We start from the raw sequence: 18,974 nt of genomic DNA, 5'->3' as shown, positions 1-18,974 counted from the left end.
GCTATGTTTTGGAATTCTGCGTAGGTCAGATTTTAGAAAAGTAATGGTCATAACCATATATGATAAAACAACTCCAGCTGGGTCTGGGGCTGCACCTTGTAATCAAGCACATTAATATTTTTACAGTTAAATATATGCAAATTCACAATGAGTGAAATAAAAACAATAAGTAGCCTCATGTCAGTTCACATGTTTTGCCGTAAACTAAATTCAAATCAGTTTAGATTTTGCTACCAAATGAATTTTAAAAGACAACAATTTAAAGAAAAGTTAACACCTGTTCTTCTCAAACTATTCCAAAAAAATAGAAGAGGAAGGATGCTTCCAAATCCATCTATGAAGCCAGCATTACTCTCATACCAAAATCAGATAAAGACACTACAAAAAAAAAAGAACTACAGGCCAATATCTCTGATGAACATAGATGTAAAAATCCTCAACAAAATTTTAGCAAATCAAATCCACCAGTAAATTAAAAATGATTCCCCATGATCAAGTGGGATTTATTCCTGAAATGTAAGGGTGGTTCAGTGTTCACAGATCAGTCAACAATGGTACATCACATCAACAAGAGAGAGTTTAAAAACCATATGATCAGGGGTGCCTAAGTGGCTCAGTCAGTAAGGCATCTGCCTTTGGCTCAGGTCATGATCTCAGGGTCCTGGGATTGAGCCCCACACCAGGCTTTCTGGGAGCCTCCTTCTCCCTCTCCCATTGCTGTGCCCCCTGCTTGTGCTCTCACTCACACTTGCTCTCTCTCAAATAAATAAATAAAACCATATGATCATTTCAATAGACACAGAAAAAGCATTTGACAAGATACAACATCCATTTTTGAGAAAAAAACTCCCAACAGAGTACACTTTTATTTAACATAGTACTCGAATTCCAAGAAAAAGAAATAAAAGGCATCTAGACTGGGTAAGAAAAAAACAAAACTTTCACTATTTGCAGATGGCATGATACTATATATAGAAAACCTGAAAGATTCCATAATAGTACTACTAAAATTGATAAATGAATTCAGTAAGGTCACAGGATACAAAATCAATGTGCAGAAACCCGTTGCATTTCTATACAATAATAATGAGGCAGCAGAAAGAGAAATTAAAAAAAAATCCCATGTACAGATGCACCAAAAATAATAAAATACCTAGTATTAAACTTAACCAAGGAGCTGAAAGACTTGTACTCTGAAAAACTATAAAACATCGATGAAAGAAATTGAAGATGACACAAACAAATGGAAAGATATTCTGTGCTCATGGATTGGAAGAACAAGTATTGTTAAAATGTCTATACTATCCAAAGCAATATACATATTTAATGCAATCCCTATCAAAATACCAACAGCATTTTTCACAGAACTCGAACAAACAGTCCTAAAATTTGTATGGAACCACAAAAAGACCCCAAAGAGCAATCTTGGAAAAGAAGAACAAAACTGGAGGTATCACAGTCCCAGATTTCAAGACACACTACAAAACTGTAGTGATCAAAACAATATGATACTGGCACAGATAGGCACATAGATAAGTGGGACAGAACAGAGAGCCCAGAAATCCATGATTATAGTCAATTAATCCTTGACAGAGGAGGCAAGTATATGCAGTGGGAAAAAGACAAATCTCTTCAACAAATGGTGTTGGGATAACTGGACAGCTACATGCAAAAGAATGAAACTGGATCACTTTCTTACACCATAACACAAAAATAAACTCAAATGGAATAAGGACCTACCTAAATATGAGACATAAAACCATAAAAATCCTAGGAGAGCACAGGCAGTAATTTCTCTGATACTGGCCATAGCAACATTTTTCTCAATATGTTTGCCTAAGGCAAGGGAAACAAAAGCAAATATAAACTATTGAGACTACATCAGTAGTAATAATAAAGTTTATGCAGAGTGAAGGAAACAGTCAACAAAACTAAAAGACAGCCTACGGAATGGGAGAAGATATTTGCAAATGACATATCCAAGAAAGAGTTAGCATCCATTAATATATAAAGATTACTCAGCCATATAAAAGAATGAAATATTGCCATTTGCAACAACATGGAGGGATCCTGAGAGTATAATGCTAAGTGAAATAAGTCAGAGAAAGACAAATGCCATATGATTTCACTTGTATGTGGAATATAAGAAACAGAGGAACAAAGAAAAAGAGAGACAAACCAAGAAACAGACTCTTAACAATGGAAACAAACTGATGGTTACCAGAAGGGAGGTGAATGGGGGGATGGGTGAAATAGGTGAAGGGAATTAAAAAGTACATGTGTCATGATGAGTACTGAGTAATGGCTAAAATTATTGAATCACTATTGTACAACTGAAACTAATATAAGACCGTATGTTAACTACACTGGAGTTAAAAAAAAAAAAAGACAAAACATGCTAAAGCTAGACTCTTAGAATTTACTGACTTTCAGGCATTGCAGATAAGGGATTATGGGCTGTCATCTCTCAGTGCTTGCTGACAACAGTGTCCTTTTGTTATATGAATGCAACAAAAGGTAGAGTCTTCTTCTACTTGGGCTTCTTTTTATTTCTTCTTCCTCCCCCTCTGTTATCTCCATCTTTTTCTCCTACTCTTCTTAGCTACTCTCCTTTCTCCTCCTTTTCCATTTCCATCACACACATAACCACTGCAGCTTGCCACTTTATTAGTTTTTAATCCTCTAGTACTTTTTAATAGGTTCATCTTGTTCATTTTCTGCACCAAACCATAATAATTTCTTTTTGAAGCATTGGAGTGAGAACAAAGGTGTCAACATAATCATGCTTTCTGCATTTAATCCTTTTTTTATTCAGTAAATATTAAAGCACCTACTATAAGTATCCCAGGTGATTTTTTTTTTTCTGATTTATCTTCCAGTTCACTTCAGTTGTATCTAATCTGTCATGCCTGCCCACTGAATTTAAATTTCAGTCATATTTTTATTTCTAGAAGTTCTGTTTGGTCTTTTTAAAAATCTGTCACTTTTGGGGGCACCTGGGTAGCTTAGTCCATTGAGTATCTGACTCTTGGTTTTGGCTTGGGTCATGATCTCAGGGTCCTGGGATTGAGCCCTGCATTGGGCTCCATGCTCAGCAGGGAGTCTGCTTGAAGATTCTCTCTCCCTCTCCCTTTGCCCCTCCTCCACTCACACGCACATGCTCTCACGCTCTCTCTCTCAAATAAATCTTAAAGAAATCTGTCACTCTTTAAATTTTTTTTTTAAAGATTTTATTTATTTGACAGAGACACAGCGAGAGAGGGAACACAAGCAGGGGAAGTGGGAGAGGAAGAAGCAGGCCTCCCGCAGAGCAGGGAGCCCAATGCAGGGCTCGATCCAGGACCCTGAGATCACGACCTAAGCCAAAGGCAGACGCCCAACGACTGAGCCACCCAGGCGCCCCTCTTTACATTTTCTGATCCCTGAAATTATTTTCAAGCTTGTCTAGTAAAGCTTTTATAGTCTGTGCTTCATAACTCTAGGATTTTTAGTGGATCTGTTCCTATTATCTGTTTATTCTTGCTCTTGGTGTCTTGTTTCCTGTCATGCCAAGTGACCTCTCAAAAATTATTTGTGCACATAATATGAGGCCAGAGACATTATCCCAGGAAAATTTTGCATTTGCCTTGGCTTTTGCGTGAGAGTAGGAATACTACCAGCATGAGCCTACTAAGTTCCAAGGGCTTGACTCTCTTGACTGTCCAAGCAGTTGACCTTAATCAAGTACTCCTTTTGATTTACTTCTCTATTGCTCTCTTTTGAGAAAAATTGGAAAAGAAAAAAGGCTGTAAGAAGATAAGGACTTACTTATGGTTCACTTTAACCTTGATATTATAGTTGTTTGGTGTACCAGCTTTCAGTGGGAACAATATCATATTAGACTCTATATCTTTTTTATTGCGGACTTCAAAATCTGTTCCTTTGCCTCACAAGGCCTTCAGAATAGAAATTCATATGTACTGATTCTGTCCCCTTTTCTTACTATTTTGTCAGGTACTTAATTGTTTTAAAGAAGATTTTTTTAAAATGTCTATTCTATTGTTTATAGTTGTTTGCCTTTGGAGTTTCGTTTCAGTAACCTGGAGACTAAAGGTCTCCCTACTATGAAATGGGTCCTTCTAAGCATTGTTCCACATGTCATAGTTGTGGCAGTGGACAAAACAGACAAAACTTCTTACTCTAATAGATAATACATTTCAGTGGGAAGAGTCAGATAATAAACAAGGTAAAATATATAGATGGTAAGTGCTAAGGAGAGAAATGAAGCAGGGAGGTAGGGAGTAGATCAGTAGTGTCAGGATGTTGGAAAGTTCATAATTTTAGTATCCAGAGAAGACTTCATTGGGAAAGAGATAGAAGAATAAAGTTATGAAGTTGGTGAGTAAATAGGGCAGCTATGGAGGGGAAGAGCATTCTAGGCAAAGGGAACAAGTGCAGAGGCCCTCTTAGGAGTCTCGGCAAGGAGACTGGTGGGGCTGGATTGGAGCAAAAGATGGAGAGCAGCAAGTTGGGTCACGTTGGAGAGAGAACTACATAGTATTTAAGATCTTGCAGATTTTGAAGTACTGGTAGGCCTTTTTATGGAGTCATAAGAGGATTTTGAGCAGTGGTGTTGTGACTTTGTTCAACTCAGGACATTATTTTGAAAACAAGCTCAAAAGGGCAAAGGTTGGGAAGTAGGAAGAAGGGTTAACTATGATACTTACCCTGGGATTTTTCTAGGTAATGGGATTATAGGGTAAACAAGATAATGTTTCTGCTCCCTTTCAGTCCAACTTCTAGTACACTCTTAAAAGTATTATTTCAGGAAGTGATAGGTGCTAGGAAGAAATATAATTGATTTGGTCTGAATATTTTATAGTTAAAATGTTTTTAAGCCTAGAATATTTATAATCTTCATAATTACAAAACATTTTTAATTTGGGGACTTGTAATGATGAATTCATTTTATGAATTCTTTTAGCTTATAGTCAAGATATAACATTATTGGAAGTGGTAAAAAATTTTCCCCCTCTGTAGATATGTCCTTTTTTATTTTATATTTTCGAAGCTGTGTTACTGGGTTCATAAAAGTTTAGGGTTCTGATTTTTTTCCCTGTTGGATTGACCCCCTTTATCATCATTAAGAGTCTGTCTCTAGTAATACTGCTTCTTAAAACTGCTTTGTTTGAAATTAGAATAGCTACATCAACTTGGTATTTGCCATAATCTGTCATTTTACCTTTAACTTTTATGTGACTTTGTAAAGTATATCTCATTTAAGCAGCCTCTTTTTGAAAATTCAATATTGGTCTTTTACTTGGAATATTTAGTTCATTTACTTTTAAGATAGTTACTGATGTATTTGGCTTCATTTTTGCCCCTTTGCCTTCTATTTCTGTTTCATCCACTTGTTTCAGTCCTTCTTTTTGTCCCCTTCCTGCTTCTTTTCAGTTAATCAGATTTTAAAATTTTTCTTGTATTAGTTTATTTATGTATACAGTTACTCTTGTTTTAGTGGTTATCCTAGAGCAGGGACTGGCAGACTGTTGCTTGCAAGCTAAATCCAGGAGTACCCTCCTGATGTACATAAAATTTTATTGAAACACAGCCACACCCATTTGTTTACATATCATGTATCACTGCCTTGGCACTACAATGGCATAATTGAGTAGCATAATTGAGTAGCTGCACAGAGAGACTACATGTGTGTGGTTTACAAAGCCTAAAATATTTACAATATGGCCCTTTATAGAAAAAAATTTGCCAACTCCTGCTGTTGAGCAGTGGTTCTTAAACTTGACCATACATCGGAGTCACTGGGAGGGTTTGTTAATACACAGAATGCTGGGCCCCCATCTCCAGAGTTTCTGATTCATTAGATTTCTGTTGGGACCAGAGAATTTGCATTTTTAAGAAACTGCCAGGTGATGCTCAGCTGCTGGTCCAGTACCGCTGACCTAGAGGTTACAATATGTATATTTGACTTAATCAAAAATTGTGTGTTTACTACTTCCACAATAATGCTTACAAGTCTTAGAACCCTTTAACTTTGTTTGCTTACCTCTTAGGAGCACTATTTTATAATAATTTCAAACTGGCAAGTCAAAGGTCCATCAACAGAATGGATATTGCTAGATTATAGTACACTAGATAACTATAAGCAATGAAAATGAATCTTCCAAACATATTGAGTGAAAAGAAGCTAGATACCAGAGTAGGTATTGTATGATTCCTTTTATATAAGGCTCAGGAATGGGCAAAGCCAATTATGAAGTCAAGACTAGTTAGTTGGCTTTGATAGGAAATAATGATTTTGGGGAGGCCAATGAGGGTGCGTATAGGATGCTGATAATGATCTCTTGGTCTGGAGACTGGTTACACGGGCATGTTTGTTTTGTGAAAATTCATTGCACTCATACTTACGATTTATACACTTTCATCTACCTTATTTTGATAAAAAGTTAAAATTTAAATTCCCAGTAGTTTTAGAATGTTAAGAGTTAAATTTTTTAAAGTGGTAGAGACATTTACTCTTCATTTCTTGTGTGTGTAGGAACAGAACACTGTTTCCATGGGAACTTCTGGCTACTCGGTGTTTCAGTACCTATCTTTCTGTGGATTTGTGTGTCTACTCTGTCTCTCTTAGCTATATATTTTTTTACATGGAGATGGCAAAAAAGTTTATTTGGGATCGTATTAGTGTTTTTATTTTTATTTATTTTTTTAAAGATTTTATTTTATTTGAGAGAGACCACAAGGACAAGCAGAGGGGGAGGGAGAAACAGATGCCCCGCTAAGCAGGGAGACGCAGAGCTCAATCCCAGGACCCTGAGATCATGACCCGAGCTGAAGGCAAATGCTCAACCTACTGAGCCACCCAGGCGCCCCCCACATTAGTGTTTTTAACAGAACAAACCTATCTATATGCAGGTTTTAAGTGATCCCATCTGGCTCCCTAATATTATGCTAAAAAAAAATGTCTTTTAACTTGAAGGTACTTTTTTCTTATAAATTGTGCTATTTAAGGAAAAAACCCACTTGCTGAAATTGAGTGTGGCTTTATATTGGTGTGTCTATTTGATTTTCTTTTTTCCAAATAAGTCTTACCACTTATTTGGTATATTTTCTTTAAAATGTATTTAGTAGTTGGACTTGAAGTATCCCTTTGTAGTAATGATTTCATTCTAGTTGATTTGGGTATTTGCCTAGGTAAGGGGGAGCAGGTTGAAAGGAAAAAGATTCTGACATATTGATCTGAAGCCTGTGGTAAATCTGCTTCTCTGCCTCTCCCATCTTTTTTGTCGTGGTTGGTTTGTGCAGGGTCCTAGAGAAAACCATCTTCTCAGACAAGTAAATGCATACAGCTTGCGATTTTTTTGTGGGGGCTGGGGTTCCATTTTATACAAGGAGATGATACGAGTGTGGTCATTAGTAAATATTCTAAAAGGAGCTTTGGGTAGAATATTTTAGAATCATTTATGAAAACAAATTGTTTGATTTGGTTTCTGTGCCCTAAATAAACAGAAAATTGTAAGATTACAGAGTTAATTATGCACAGTAATGAGCACTGTGATATTCCATGTTTTACTGATGCAATAAGCACCACAGCAGAATGAATATTGCATAAAACCTTATTTTGTATTTGTATTAATTTTCATGTGAATTCCATAGGAGAAAACAAATTTAGGTTTATAAACCTTTGTATTGAAAGCCTTTGAAATTTAGGTAAAGAATAAGGATTGCAGCTGCATAGATAATTTTTTAAATACATGGAGAATTTTTACCTTTCATCTGGCAGTAGCTGCCATAAGATGATGTCACCTTGTAGCTGATTGGCTGTTACAGCACCTAGGGCAGGGAAGAGAAAGAAAAATGCCGGCACAAACCTCAGTGGTGGTTCTGTGGTTGTTTCTGTCTATTTTTGATAGAATCTTTGATTAGTACCGAATCTACTGTATTTGGCCATGTGAACCATTGGGAGCATCCTAGGGTGAGGGAAATTAAGAGCTTTCAGAGGAATGAGGCGACTGATTTGCAAACGGATCTGTGATTGTAAGTTGCAGGATCTGGGTGTAAGGAATAAGGCAGGGTGTGCTGGAAGATACACTATGGGAGGAGCTGGGAGAAAATGCTTACATGAGTAGCAGAAAAAATGAAAATGCTCTTTGCTATCCTTCGAGTTAATATATTTGGTTTTATGTTTTGACTTAATATATAGGTAGGAAATAGGATAATAGTGCAATCAAATTTTAAATTATACTGTTATTTTATGTGGTGTTAGCCAATATATAAATGCTTATTCAAAGGAGCTTTATTTTGTATTACATCTTACAGAGTAATGATTTTATATATAGCTTTATTTGATTTTTGAGTCTTATGGAAAATGGAGCAAAGCTTAATTCTCTTAAAATACATTTTTCTAATGCTTTGTGCAGATAAAAGCTTTGATGATGAAGAATCAGTGGATGGAAATAGGCCATCATCAACTGCTTCAGCCTTCAAGGTTCCTGCACCTAAAACATCCGGAAATCCTGTCAACAGTGCAAGGAAGCCTGGTTCAGCAGGTGGCCCTAAGGTTGGAGGTAATGTAAATCCATTTCAAATCTGATGTGCATGCCTCATGCCCTTCATATGGACACACATACTTAGAACTTCAGAGGAATATGTTTATTCATGACTGCAGCAAGATTGCAGATCTGGAGAGTCTATTGCAACACACAGAAGAATAAGCTGCCTTTTCAGAAATGTTTTTAAAATACTGTATGTTGCTGTTTCCTGTGGATTAGTGAAGTCTTAAGAGTATTCCTTTTTCAGATGTCATTTTTAAAGGGAGACATTTAAAGGAGTGTTGGGATTTGGGTTTTTTTTGTTTTTGTGTTTTAAGGAGAGAGCAGATTTTTCAGAATTTGGCTATTAATTTTCAGGTGCTATAGTTGTTAAAGAAATAATGATTTATGTAACATTTCTATAAATTCATATAGTAGTGAGTCTTGAATACTTCAGTGTTGAAAAAATGGTTGAAGATACTGGATATTGAACCATTTGTCACAATGGGAAATGGGTGGTGGTCAAGTAAAATTGCCTTAAAAATGGTTTCTGAATTAGATAATAATAAATAGGAAAAAACAGTTTTTATGAATATATACAACACATAGTACATTCTTTGATCACATTAGAACTGCTTCTAGCATATTGTTTATCTTTTTAAAATTTTTATGGGTTTTTTTCATATTCTAATAAGAAAGCCATGAGTACTTCTCAGGTGCTAGTTTCTGCCAGGTCTTTCTGATAGAATGAATCCTATTAGAATAAGCAAATATTTAATGCTAAAAGGACATTAGCTTTTTTCTCTTTTTCTCTTTCTTTCTTTTCTTTCTTCCTCTCTGACTTCCTTTCGTGTGTGTGTTGGGTGTGTTTTAGTTATAATTTGGGAAAACAGATTTTCCTTGTTTATGATAACTGGTAGGAAAATCATAGTCTTCAGAATTTTTGTTTTTCCTCTTTTTATATATATCTCCTTTATTAAAAGCATAAAGGAAAGAAAAATCAACTGTATATTTTGACCAGGTCCTGTAAGTTGTGTTCTCTTGATCTTTCTATACCACTGAACATTAATTTCAAGTCATATATATTCTAAATGTAGGAAAAATACCATAAAGATTGCATTTTAACTATCTTTTTTGTGCCATGTAACTCTCAAGAAAGATAGTATGATATATATAGACACACTTATATATTTATATGTAAATGTATACATATATTTACATATATTCATATGCATATAAATAAATAGGTGAATATTGTGAAACAAATGTCTTACTGATTTATCTGGGTATTTTGAGTATTTTCATTTTACTGGGTTTTTGTTTTGTTTTGTTTTGTTTTTGCTTTGCAATTATAGGAATATATTCTTATCCAAATGTTAGTTATCATATCCTATTACATGATATTTTCTATTATGTATTCTTATCTCTGGTAAAAAGTATGATATTCTGTGGTTTCTTTCTTTTGTAACAAATGGCTACCTTGAATTACTGCAAGGGGAATTTTTTTGTCTTGATTTTTGAATTAGAGATTTCTGATATATATAATTATTCCATGAAACGTCTTATTTGACTTAAAATGAATTAATATTTGAAATACATGGTGATAATATATAATATTTTTGTGACTCTGAGCCATTGGTGTATAATTAGCTCTGTATTTCATGTTTTATTATCCTTTCTTAGATGAAGATTGAGGTTGTAGTTTATCCAGCAAAGCTCACTTAATTTTGATGTTAATTGAATTGATAAAATCTGATATTCTTTTTAAAGAAACAGATTTTCTTTATGCCACCTCGCCTTCTCTGGTTTGTAGTGCTACCAGATACGAAAATGCTAGGTAGCTTTTGTGATCGTAGGCATTAATCACTCATAATGATTATATCATCCATCTAAGCAGCAGCTCTTTTGATAAAAAAAATAAGGGTGAGGCCTTCATTCCTTCTCTCTTCTCCTCCTCATCCTCTTTTTCATCCTCCTTTTTTTGGCAATTGCAGATTCAGTCTGCAATTTTTTGTTTGTTGCTTTTGTTTGCCACAGCTTATTTAGGTTCACTACCTGTTTTTCTAAGAAAAGAGTACTAGCCAGAGGATATTGATATTGCTTCAGAAATTAATGCCCTTCTTGGCTGTCAGTCCTTTGAAAATTTAACTTTAGAGTTTCTGTTCTTGGCACAGGCTTAATCTTTAAATTAGTTCTAGAAAGTTTTCTGAAAGTTGTAGAATCTTGGAGTTAGAAGGGACGTTGGCATATAGTTCAATTTACTATTCAAGTATAGTAGTCCCTTTTATAATGTTCCTGATAGCATGACTATTCAACATCTGATTAAAATAATGTGTGCTCATGGATTAAAATTCGGAACAAAAACCATCTACAGTACCACTACATGTGGGTATAATCAACTGATAAATTATGATGTAATTCTAGTTGCTTAATAAATTATGATGTAATTCTAGTTGCTTTCATAACTACTTTTCCAATAATTTTTATACATAACACGGTTCTTAAGAGGAGGACAGAATTGGCACCGTTCATTGTATCGTTTTGTATACCTTTTCTCTTACTAGTATTTTATGTGGAGCATTTTCTCAAATTATTAATTGAAAACTATTCATAGCTAAATAATATCTAGGTTGCTTTCAGTATTTTTGCTCTTATAAGCAATTACATTATCCTTTTACATATATCTTTTCGCGCATTTCCTCCAGTCATTTCCTTGGAATAAATTTCTCAAGTTTATTGTTTCAAAAGATACAGTTATTCTTTCAGTTTGGCATAGTGTCCTCCAGGAAGGTTATAAGCCAAATTCAATTCTGAATAAATAAATTCTATTTTATATTGCATTAAAATCTGCCTCTTTGTAACTTAAGCAAAGAAGATGAATTATTTGTTAACATGGTACTTTGAAATACTTGAAGGCTGGGTTGCCCTCTCTCTTTATAGCTATTCTGCTTTCTAGACTAGACATTTTCTTTCTCATAAGTTTATATGGAGTAATGGGGATTCAGTATAGGCATTTCATTTGCTACTCCTAGGTGTGTAATATACAGATAGGTATGATTAGTTCCTAATTAAAGGAATATGGTAGATGGGGGGGTATGTCTATATTAGTTGAATAAGCCCATCACAGACCACTGGGTTTAGGAAATATTTTTTCAGGTAAGATTACCAAAATAAAAATAAAGTGAACTTCTTTGAAATCCTGACTGAATCTACTTTTGAAGTTTGGGAATTTAATTTACTTGTCTCAGAGATATATGTCAAGATTAAAGAGATGCATGCTATTTTTAACAGAGTATCCTATCCTGTTAATTAAAGCCAGTAGGACCTGTGTTTTATCTTTAGTGTGTTTTTCATTGTATTTTAAAATTGTCTTTTCATTGTCTTTAGTGTAGTTTTGTAGTTTAGTAGTGTAGTTTTTCTTTGTTCTTTGGCTCCCTGTGCCAACCTGTTCTACTTATATTGTAATTGTGTGGCCTTTCAGTCAGGGAGAATCAAAAAAAGGATTGTGGGTTGCTCCATACCAACATATTATTGCTATAGAAATCCATATTATGTGGGAGTCAAAAGTGTTACTTACTTTTGTGCTTTAGTAATTAGAATAAGGATAAAATGAATTCCCTTAAATAGTTATTTTCTGAATAACATTTATAACTTCATAATAGGAATTAAGGTAAACACGTTTTCTTTTCTTTTGGCTTAATGGCCTAGAAAATAATTGCTGAAGGTACCTGATTGTTTAAAATATTTATATCTCTAGAGTATTTTAGGTAATTTTTTAAAAAGATGTTTGTTCTCACATATATTCTCTTATTTAAATCAAAACCCCTCCAGTTAGGTACTTTATTATCTTAATTTTACTGATGAGCAAACTAAAGTTTAGAGAAGTTAACTTGCACAGGGTCATGCATCTAATAAGTGCACTAAGCACAAAAAATACTTTGCTATACTGCTACCCACCCTAATCTCACCGAGTAAATAAGTATTCTTCTAGATCCTTTAGCTCTGAGATTATAATCTACAATAATGATCACTACCTTTCAACATCCATAAATCAGTCATTTTAAAGCTCAACTAGTACGATTCTCCGCTATTTTATTTGTGAATAAAGCAAACCTGAATTTTTTTCATTATTAAGTAGAAATGCTTTTTAGTATTGTTGAAATCACCCTCCTGTACCAATAATTTTGGCTGCTATTCTTTTTAAAATACAGAGATTGAATTAGATGATAATATAATTGTTATTGTTTGTAATTTGTACCAGATTTTGAGGTTAGTCATTTTTTACTGAGGCTTTTATGTAATCATGGAGACACGTCATTGGTTAGATCATTAGTTCTCAAAGTTCTGTTGTTCTTTCTCACTTGCTCATTCATTCAAGTAGACAGCATTTTCTCTCTACGGTTGTTTTCATCTAATATCAAAGACTGCTTTGAAATAGTTTTAGTTCTTATAATTAACTACCACCTTTTCAAATTCAGGAGTACTTAGTCATCATTTTGATATATTTGTTTTACTTCATTTATGTCTGACCTGAGGTTTTATTAAGAATGTCCAAATATGGGACGCCTGGGTGGCTCAGTTGGTTAAGTGACAGCCTTCGGCTCAGGTCATGGTTCCAGGGTCCTGGGATTGAGACCCGCATTGGGCTCCCTGCTCGGCGGGAAGCCTGCTTCTCCCTCTCCCACTCCCCCTGCTTGTGTTCCCCCCCCCCTCGCTCTGTTAAATAAATAAATAAAATGTTTTTAAAAAAATGTCCAAATATCTATTTTCCATGCTAATCATTCTCATTTTTTTCCCCTCAGGCAACCACAAAGTTGATTTTTTTTTCTTTAAAAGAAATAAAGGGGCACTGGGATGGCTCAGTCAGTTAAGCATCTGCCTTTGGCTCGGGTCATGATCCCAGGGTCCCGTGATCAAGCCCTGCTCGGCAGGCCCTCCATCCCTCCCCCTGCTTGTGCTTGCATGCGTGCTCTCTGTCTCTCTCTCAAATAAATAAAATCTTTTTTTTTTAAATAAAGATTATGAGAATCAGTATATATTTAATAAAAGAAATCTCACAGAATTTAGTGTTTAATCTTGGAATCCAAAATTTTAACTGATAAACCTCAATTTCTTGCTTTTGAACTTTATAAAAAACGAAATAACTTTCCTTAAACTATATACTCATGTCCTGAGATTATGTGTGGGAGGAGGACTTCTTCTCTTCTTCCCCTGATGTAAGGAAAGATACTAAACCAGAATGTTTTAGCCTTTATCTGAAAGATTATCTGGCCCCAATTCAGGTGAAGAGACTGAGCCTGTAAGAGTTAAATGATGTATCCAAGATAAGACAGTTAATAAGCAGAGATGAAACAAGGACCCAGTGCTTGGCCAGAGGCTTTTTCTTGGGTCATCTCCTATCCAGTACTGCATGTGATACATATTTTTATCCCATATAGCAAGACACTGTTATTGGCGTTTGGAAATTAGGGATTGGCCAGTAGCCTTTCTCTGTTAAATTACAATGAATGCCACATCTTTTACTATCCATCATAAGAAGCGCTGTTTGTTTTTGTTTTTTTTTTAAGATTTATTTATTTGAGAGAGAGGGGGTGGAGGGGGGCAGAGGGACAAGGAGAGAAATCCTCAAGCGGGCTCCCCACTGAGTGCAGAGGGCAACACAGGGCTCAGTTCAGGACCCTGAGATCATGACCTGAGCCAAAATCAAGAGTCGTATACTCAACTGCCTGGGCCATCCAGAGGCCCCTGGTGCTGTCTATCTGAACTTTAGTTTTAAGGTAAATAAGATTCAAGTAATTCAACAGGTTTAGTCTAATAGTATCTTGTCTCTTTAATACTGTTGCTTTGCAGTAACCGGTGTTAAGTTTGATATGTATCCTTCTACATTTTACTCTATGTTCATTTATGTAGGTATGCAGATTAGATTTTATGTTTGCCCATATTAAACACACTAGTAAATACTTTGCAACTTGCTTTTTTTCACAGAATATTCATCCTTCAACAAGAATGACAGCTCTCACATCCTTTTAATAGCCATATAGTATTCCACATTATTGATGTACCGTGATGTAATAAACTGTTTACAAGTCAGGGTCATTCGGGTTGTCTACAATTTTATGCCATTTTAAGAATGCCAGTTTCCATGTCCTTATTATATTTGGACATTCTGGTGCTTCTAATCTGTGGAATAGATTTCCTCCCAGTGTTCAATTAAAGATTGGGTATGTTTTTAATAAAGACATTATTTTACCTTTTCCAGCATTGAATGTAACAGCCTCGTTAATTGTTGTCATTTTGATAGGTGAAAAATGGTGGGGTTTTTTGGTTTTGTTTTAATTTGTACTTTTCCATCCACCTATCCATCTGACCAGCAGCTAGCAAATATTTTCTGAAAGCTTTTACCATGCTTCTGCTTTTGTGACCTCTGGAAAACATCAGCAAAAACAAAGACACTGCCTTCCTGGAGTTTTTATTCTATTGAGGTTCAGAATATTTAAATTCATTAATGAAGTTAGCATATCTTCTTCCGCAAATTACATGTTGTTGTTATTTGCCCATCTTTTAATTGGGCTGTTTTGTCTTTCTCATCAGTCTGTTACAGTTTTTTAAATATTCAGATCTTTTATTCTTTTGTTAAAAGTCATAAATATTGGGGCGCCTGGGTGGCTCAGTCATTAAGCATCTGCCTTCAGCTCAGGTCATGATCCTGGGGTCCTGGGATCGAGCCCCGCATCGGGCTCCCTGCTCAGCGGGAAGCCTGCTTCTCCCTCTCCCACTTCCCCTGCTTGTGTTCTCTCTCTCGCTGTCTCTCTCTCTCTCTCTCTCTGTCAAATAAATAAATAAATAAATCTTTAAAAAAAAAAAGTCATAAATATTTCCTCAGTGTCTCCTTTGTGGCAGTTTACATCAAAACTTAAAAATTTTTGTTGTGGTAGGTAAAATATCTGTTCTGTTCTTTTTGACTTCCAAATTTCCTATCCTGAATAAAAAGGACTATTTTCCAGTCCCAAGCTATGCAAATGTTTTCCAATTTATTCTAAACATTATTTTACATTTAATTTGTTCAGTATATCTGGAATTTATTTTTGTATAACGTGGCAGTATATCCCTTTTATGTTCTTATGCATGGCAAATTAATGTCCATGCAATTAAAGAAAACATTCTTTACTTCATTGAATGAATACTGTTGTATGTATTTCAGTTATTTTCTATAGTTTCTTTTTTTATTTTCCAGATCTGTATCTCTGTACCTACTCTAGCTTTATAGTGAGTGGTTTCCCAAACTTTTTATTAAGAAAAATTTTGAGCATATAGCCAAGTTGACAATGCGATGAACACTTATCATCTAGATTGAATAACTAGTTTGCCATATTTAACTCTCTATATAAATATATTCCCATACATATTCTTTTTTTTAATCTCAGCATTTGGAAAGTAAGTTGTAGACATTATGACATTCCAGCCATAAATATTTAATATGCTCCTCCTGAGACTTAAAGGTATGCTGCATTATATCCATATCATTATCGTATGCAAGAAGATCCCATAATATTATGTATAAAACAATCATATTACCAATTTTTATACCCATAACATAGATACATTTTTTGAAGAGTCTAGGCCAGTTGTCTTAGATTGTCTGGATTTGTTCTGGATTTGTCTGATTTCTTTGTGATGTTATTTAACTTGTTCCTTCTAGCCCTTTTATTTTTTGTAAATTCTTTTTAAATTTTTATTTATTTGTCAGAGAGAGAGCACAAGCAGGGGGAGCAGCAGGGAGAGGGAGAGGGAGAAGCAGGCTCCACGCTGGGCAAGGAGCCTGATGTGGGACTTGATTCCAGAACCCTGGGATCATGACCTGAGCTGAAGGCAGATGCTTAACTGACTAAGCCACCCAGGCGCCCCTATTTTTTGCAAATTCTTTCTTTTTTTTTTTTTAAAGATTTTATTTATTTGAGAGAGCGAGAATGAGAGAGAGAGAGAGCACGTGAGAGGGGGGAGGGTCAGAGGGAGAAGCAGACTCCCTGCTGAGCAGGGAGCCCTATGTGGGACTTGATCCCGGGACTCCAGGATCATGACCTGAGCCGAAGGCAGTCGCTCAACCAACTGAGCCACCCAGGCGCCCTATTTTTTGCAAATTCTTAAACTATATACTCATGTCCTTTTAAGCCCTTCCATTCTATATTCAAATTTCCTCAAGTATCCTAAAAATTGTTTTTATAACAAGTGATTCTTTGAGGCCAGGAAGAATTTTTAGTTTCTTCGTTCAAGAACGCCCTCTTCTGTTGGTGTGATGAAATGGCAGCTGCTTTACGAAATGATACCTGGGCGGCTTTCTTCTTGATTCTGTGATAGTATCTTATTTCAGTAGAGCCCTCGTCTTCCCTTTCTTCCTTTCCTTTACCCACCAAGCTTCGAAGGGGGGATACCTCTCCTTTTTAAGTGTTACCTACCTGAGGGTCTTGGGGGGAATCCTAGTTAGAGGGCTGTGTTCCACCACCACTACCAGGGTCTTCGTCCTCCATACAGTTTCCTCTGATTTTTCTCTCTGTGAAGACTCTATAGTTGACATTGCTGGCCTTGGATGTTCATATTTCCCCATTTACTTGTAAATTGAAGTTTGAAGTGTTAATTAGTCTTCTCTTAGTTGTATTACAGGTATGTGCTGTGGGTAATTTTATTTGCTCTTCTTTTTGGTCTCTAGTTTTTGGAATATGTAGTTGAATATTTGAATTTAGATAACTACCATTTCCCATGGGAATAAAAGTGTCTACTATAATTTTTAATCTTTAGTAAGGAAATGCCTTTTTTTCTTGATAAACCATTATCTCAGCATTTTGTTGAATTTTAAGACATTATTATTTTAATAGTTTCTACTTTCACCATTGATCTGAATCACTTTTTGTCATGTATCAAAGTCTCATATATTTGTGGGACATTTTTGAGTCTCTATTTTGTTCATTTGATTGATTGTTCTGTTCCTGAACTAAAACCTAATTGTCGTAATTAGCTTTTTAAATCTTGATAGCTGGTAGGGCAGATACTTCCTCCCCCATATTCATCTGTTTGTTCCTAATGTCTTTTGTTAGTTGGTATCTTTGTGATTCTGTCCACATTATTTCTTTAAATGTTATATTCACATATGCTTTGTACTCTGTAACTAGACAATATCTATAGTGCTATATCTATTATTTGTTACCTGTGACTCTTAGTTCATAATGGTTTGCCTTGTGTATTTGAACTTTGTGAAATTGCTTGAAGGGAGTTCTTCGGGCTTAAATTGGGGATTGTAGAAGCTTTTCTTCAGAGATTTATTCATGCTCAAATCTGGGGAATCACCAATCAGGGACCCCTCCAGCCTCTCCTAGGTCTTGTCTCAACTCAAGAATTCCAGGTTACTCCTCCCCACCTGTTGGCTGGGGAGCCCACTCTTGGATGGGAGGAGTTGTAAAGTTACATTGTGAAAGGAGCATTCAAGAATATGAGGAATTGTTACAGCTATCCTTGCAAACAATCTATTGCAGTTTGTCCTCTGACCACAGCAATTCACATGCCTTTCACATACAAGATACACTCACAGACATTTCTCAAAAGTTTCAACTCATATATAGCAATCAGGTTCAAAGTCCATGATCTTTAGTCTGCATCAGATCACTTGCGAGGGTTCTCTGGTGTGGCTGCTCTCCATCCAGAGGCCTGTGAACTAAAAAGATATCTTACTTGCACCCCACATGCTCAGTATACAATGGTGGTATCAGGACACAGTATCCATAATAGACATTCCATTCAAGAAGGGGAGGAATAGGGGTGCCTGGGTGGCTCGGTTAAGCGTTGGCCTTCAGCTCAGGTCATGATCCCAGATTCCTGCATCAGGCTCCCTATAGGGAGCCTGCTTCTCCCTCCCTCTGCCTCGCCGCCGGTGGATACTCTCTCTCTCAAATAAATAAATAAAATCTTAAAAATAAAAGGGGGGAATGCCTGGGTGGCTCAGATGGTTAAGCGAATGCCTTTGGCTCAGGTCATGATCCCAGGGTCCTGGGATGGAGTCCCACATCAGGCTCCTTGCTCAGTGGGGAGCCTGCTTCTCCCTCTACCTGTTGCTCCCCCTGCTTGTGCGTGCTCTCTCTCTCTGACAAATAAATAAAATCTTTGTTAAAAAATAAATTTAAAAAAAAAGGGGGGAGAAACAGGAAGTTCACTGACATAGCAATTTTTGAATCCAACAGGAACCTGTTGTCAGTTTCCCTTACTTCAGTGATGGTGTTTCTTTGATGAAGGTTTCATTCTCTCTTTGGGTGTGGTTTTCTAAACCAGTGTTTTCCTCTGTTCTTGGTTCTGCACTGAACTCTGGGCTCTGCCTCCTGAACTATTTCCTTCTTTTGCCTAAAAATCTTGTGTTGCCACTGTGCATATCTTTTTCAGCACTACTTGAAGGAAGGCTCTTAC

At 35.8% G+C, this 18,974-nt stretch overlaps 1 protein-coding gene across 50 annotated transcripts in view; it reads left to right on the top strand.

The window, feature by feature from the left end:
- The window catches only part of CLASP2 (cytoplasmic linker associated protein 2), a 177,931-nt gene that overhangs the window by 50,780 nt on the left and 108,177 nt on the right, over window positions 1-18,974 (top strand). For 36 of the 50 annotated variants that reach the window (XM_073902391.1, XM_073902392.1, XM_073902399.1 and 33 more), the window contains one exon: window positions 8,418-8,564. In XM_073902391.1, coding sequence (XP_073758492.1) covers window positions 8,418-8,564 — 147 coding nt within the window. Of the gene's footprint in view, window positions 1-7,831; window positions 8,035-8,417; window positions 8,565-18,974 lie in introns of those variants that run through there. The other 14 variants (XM_073902599.1, XM_073902595.1, XM_073902587.1 and 11 more) reach the window with 3 other exon arrangements.

This window comes from Callorhinus ursinus, unplaced genomic scaffold, assembly GCF_003265705.2.
Source record: "Callorhinus ursinus isolate GAN/ISIS: 27379988/994484 unplaced genomic scaffold, GSC_fseal_2.0 scaffold1, whole genome shotgun sequence".
Classification (NCBI taxonomy): Eukaryota; Metazoa; Chordata; class Mammalia; order Carnivora; family Otariidae; genus Callorhinus; species Callorhinus ursinus.
Note: the sequence above shows the minus strand (reverse complement) of the source record. Positions and strands in the feature narration are given on the sequence as shown.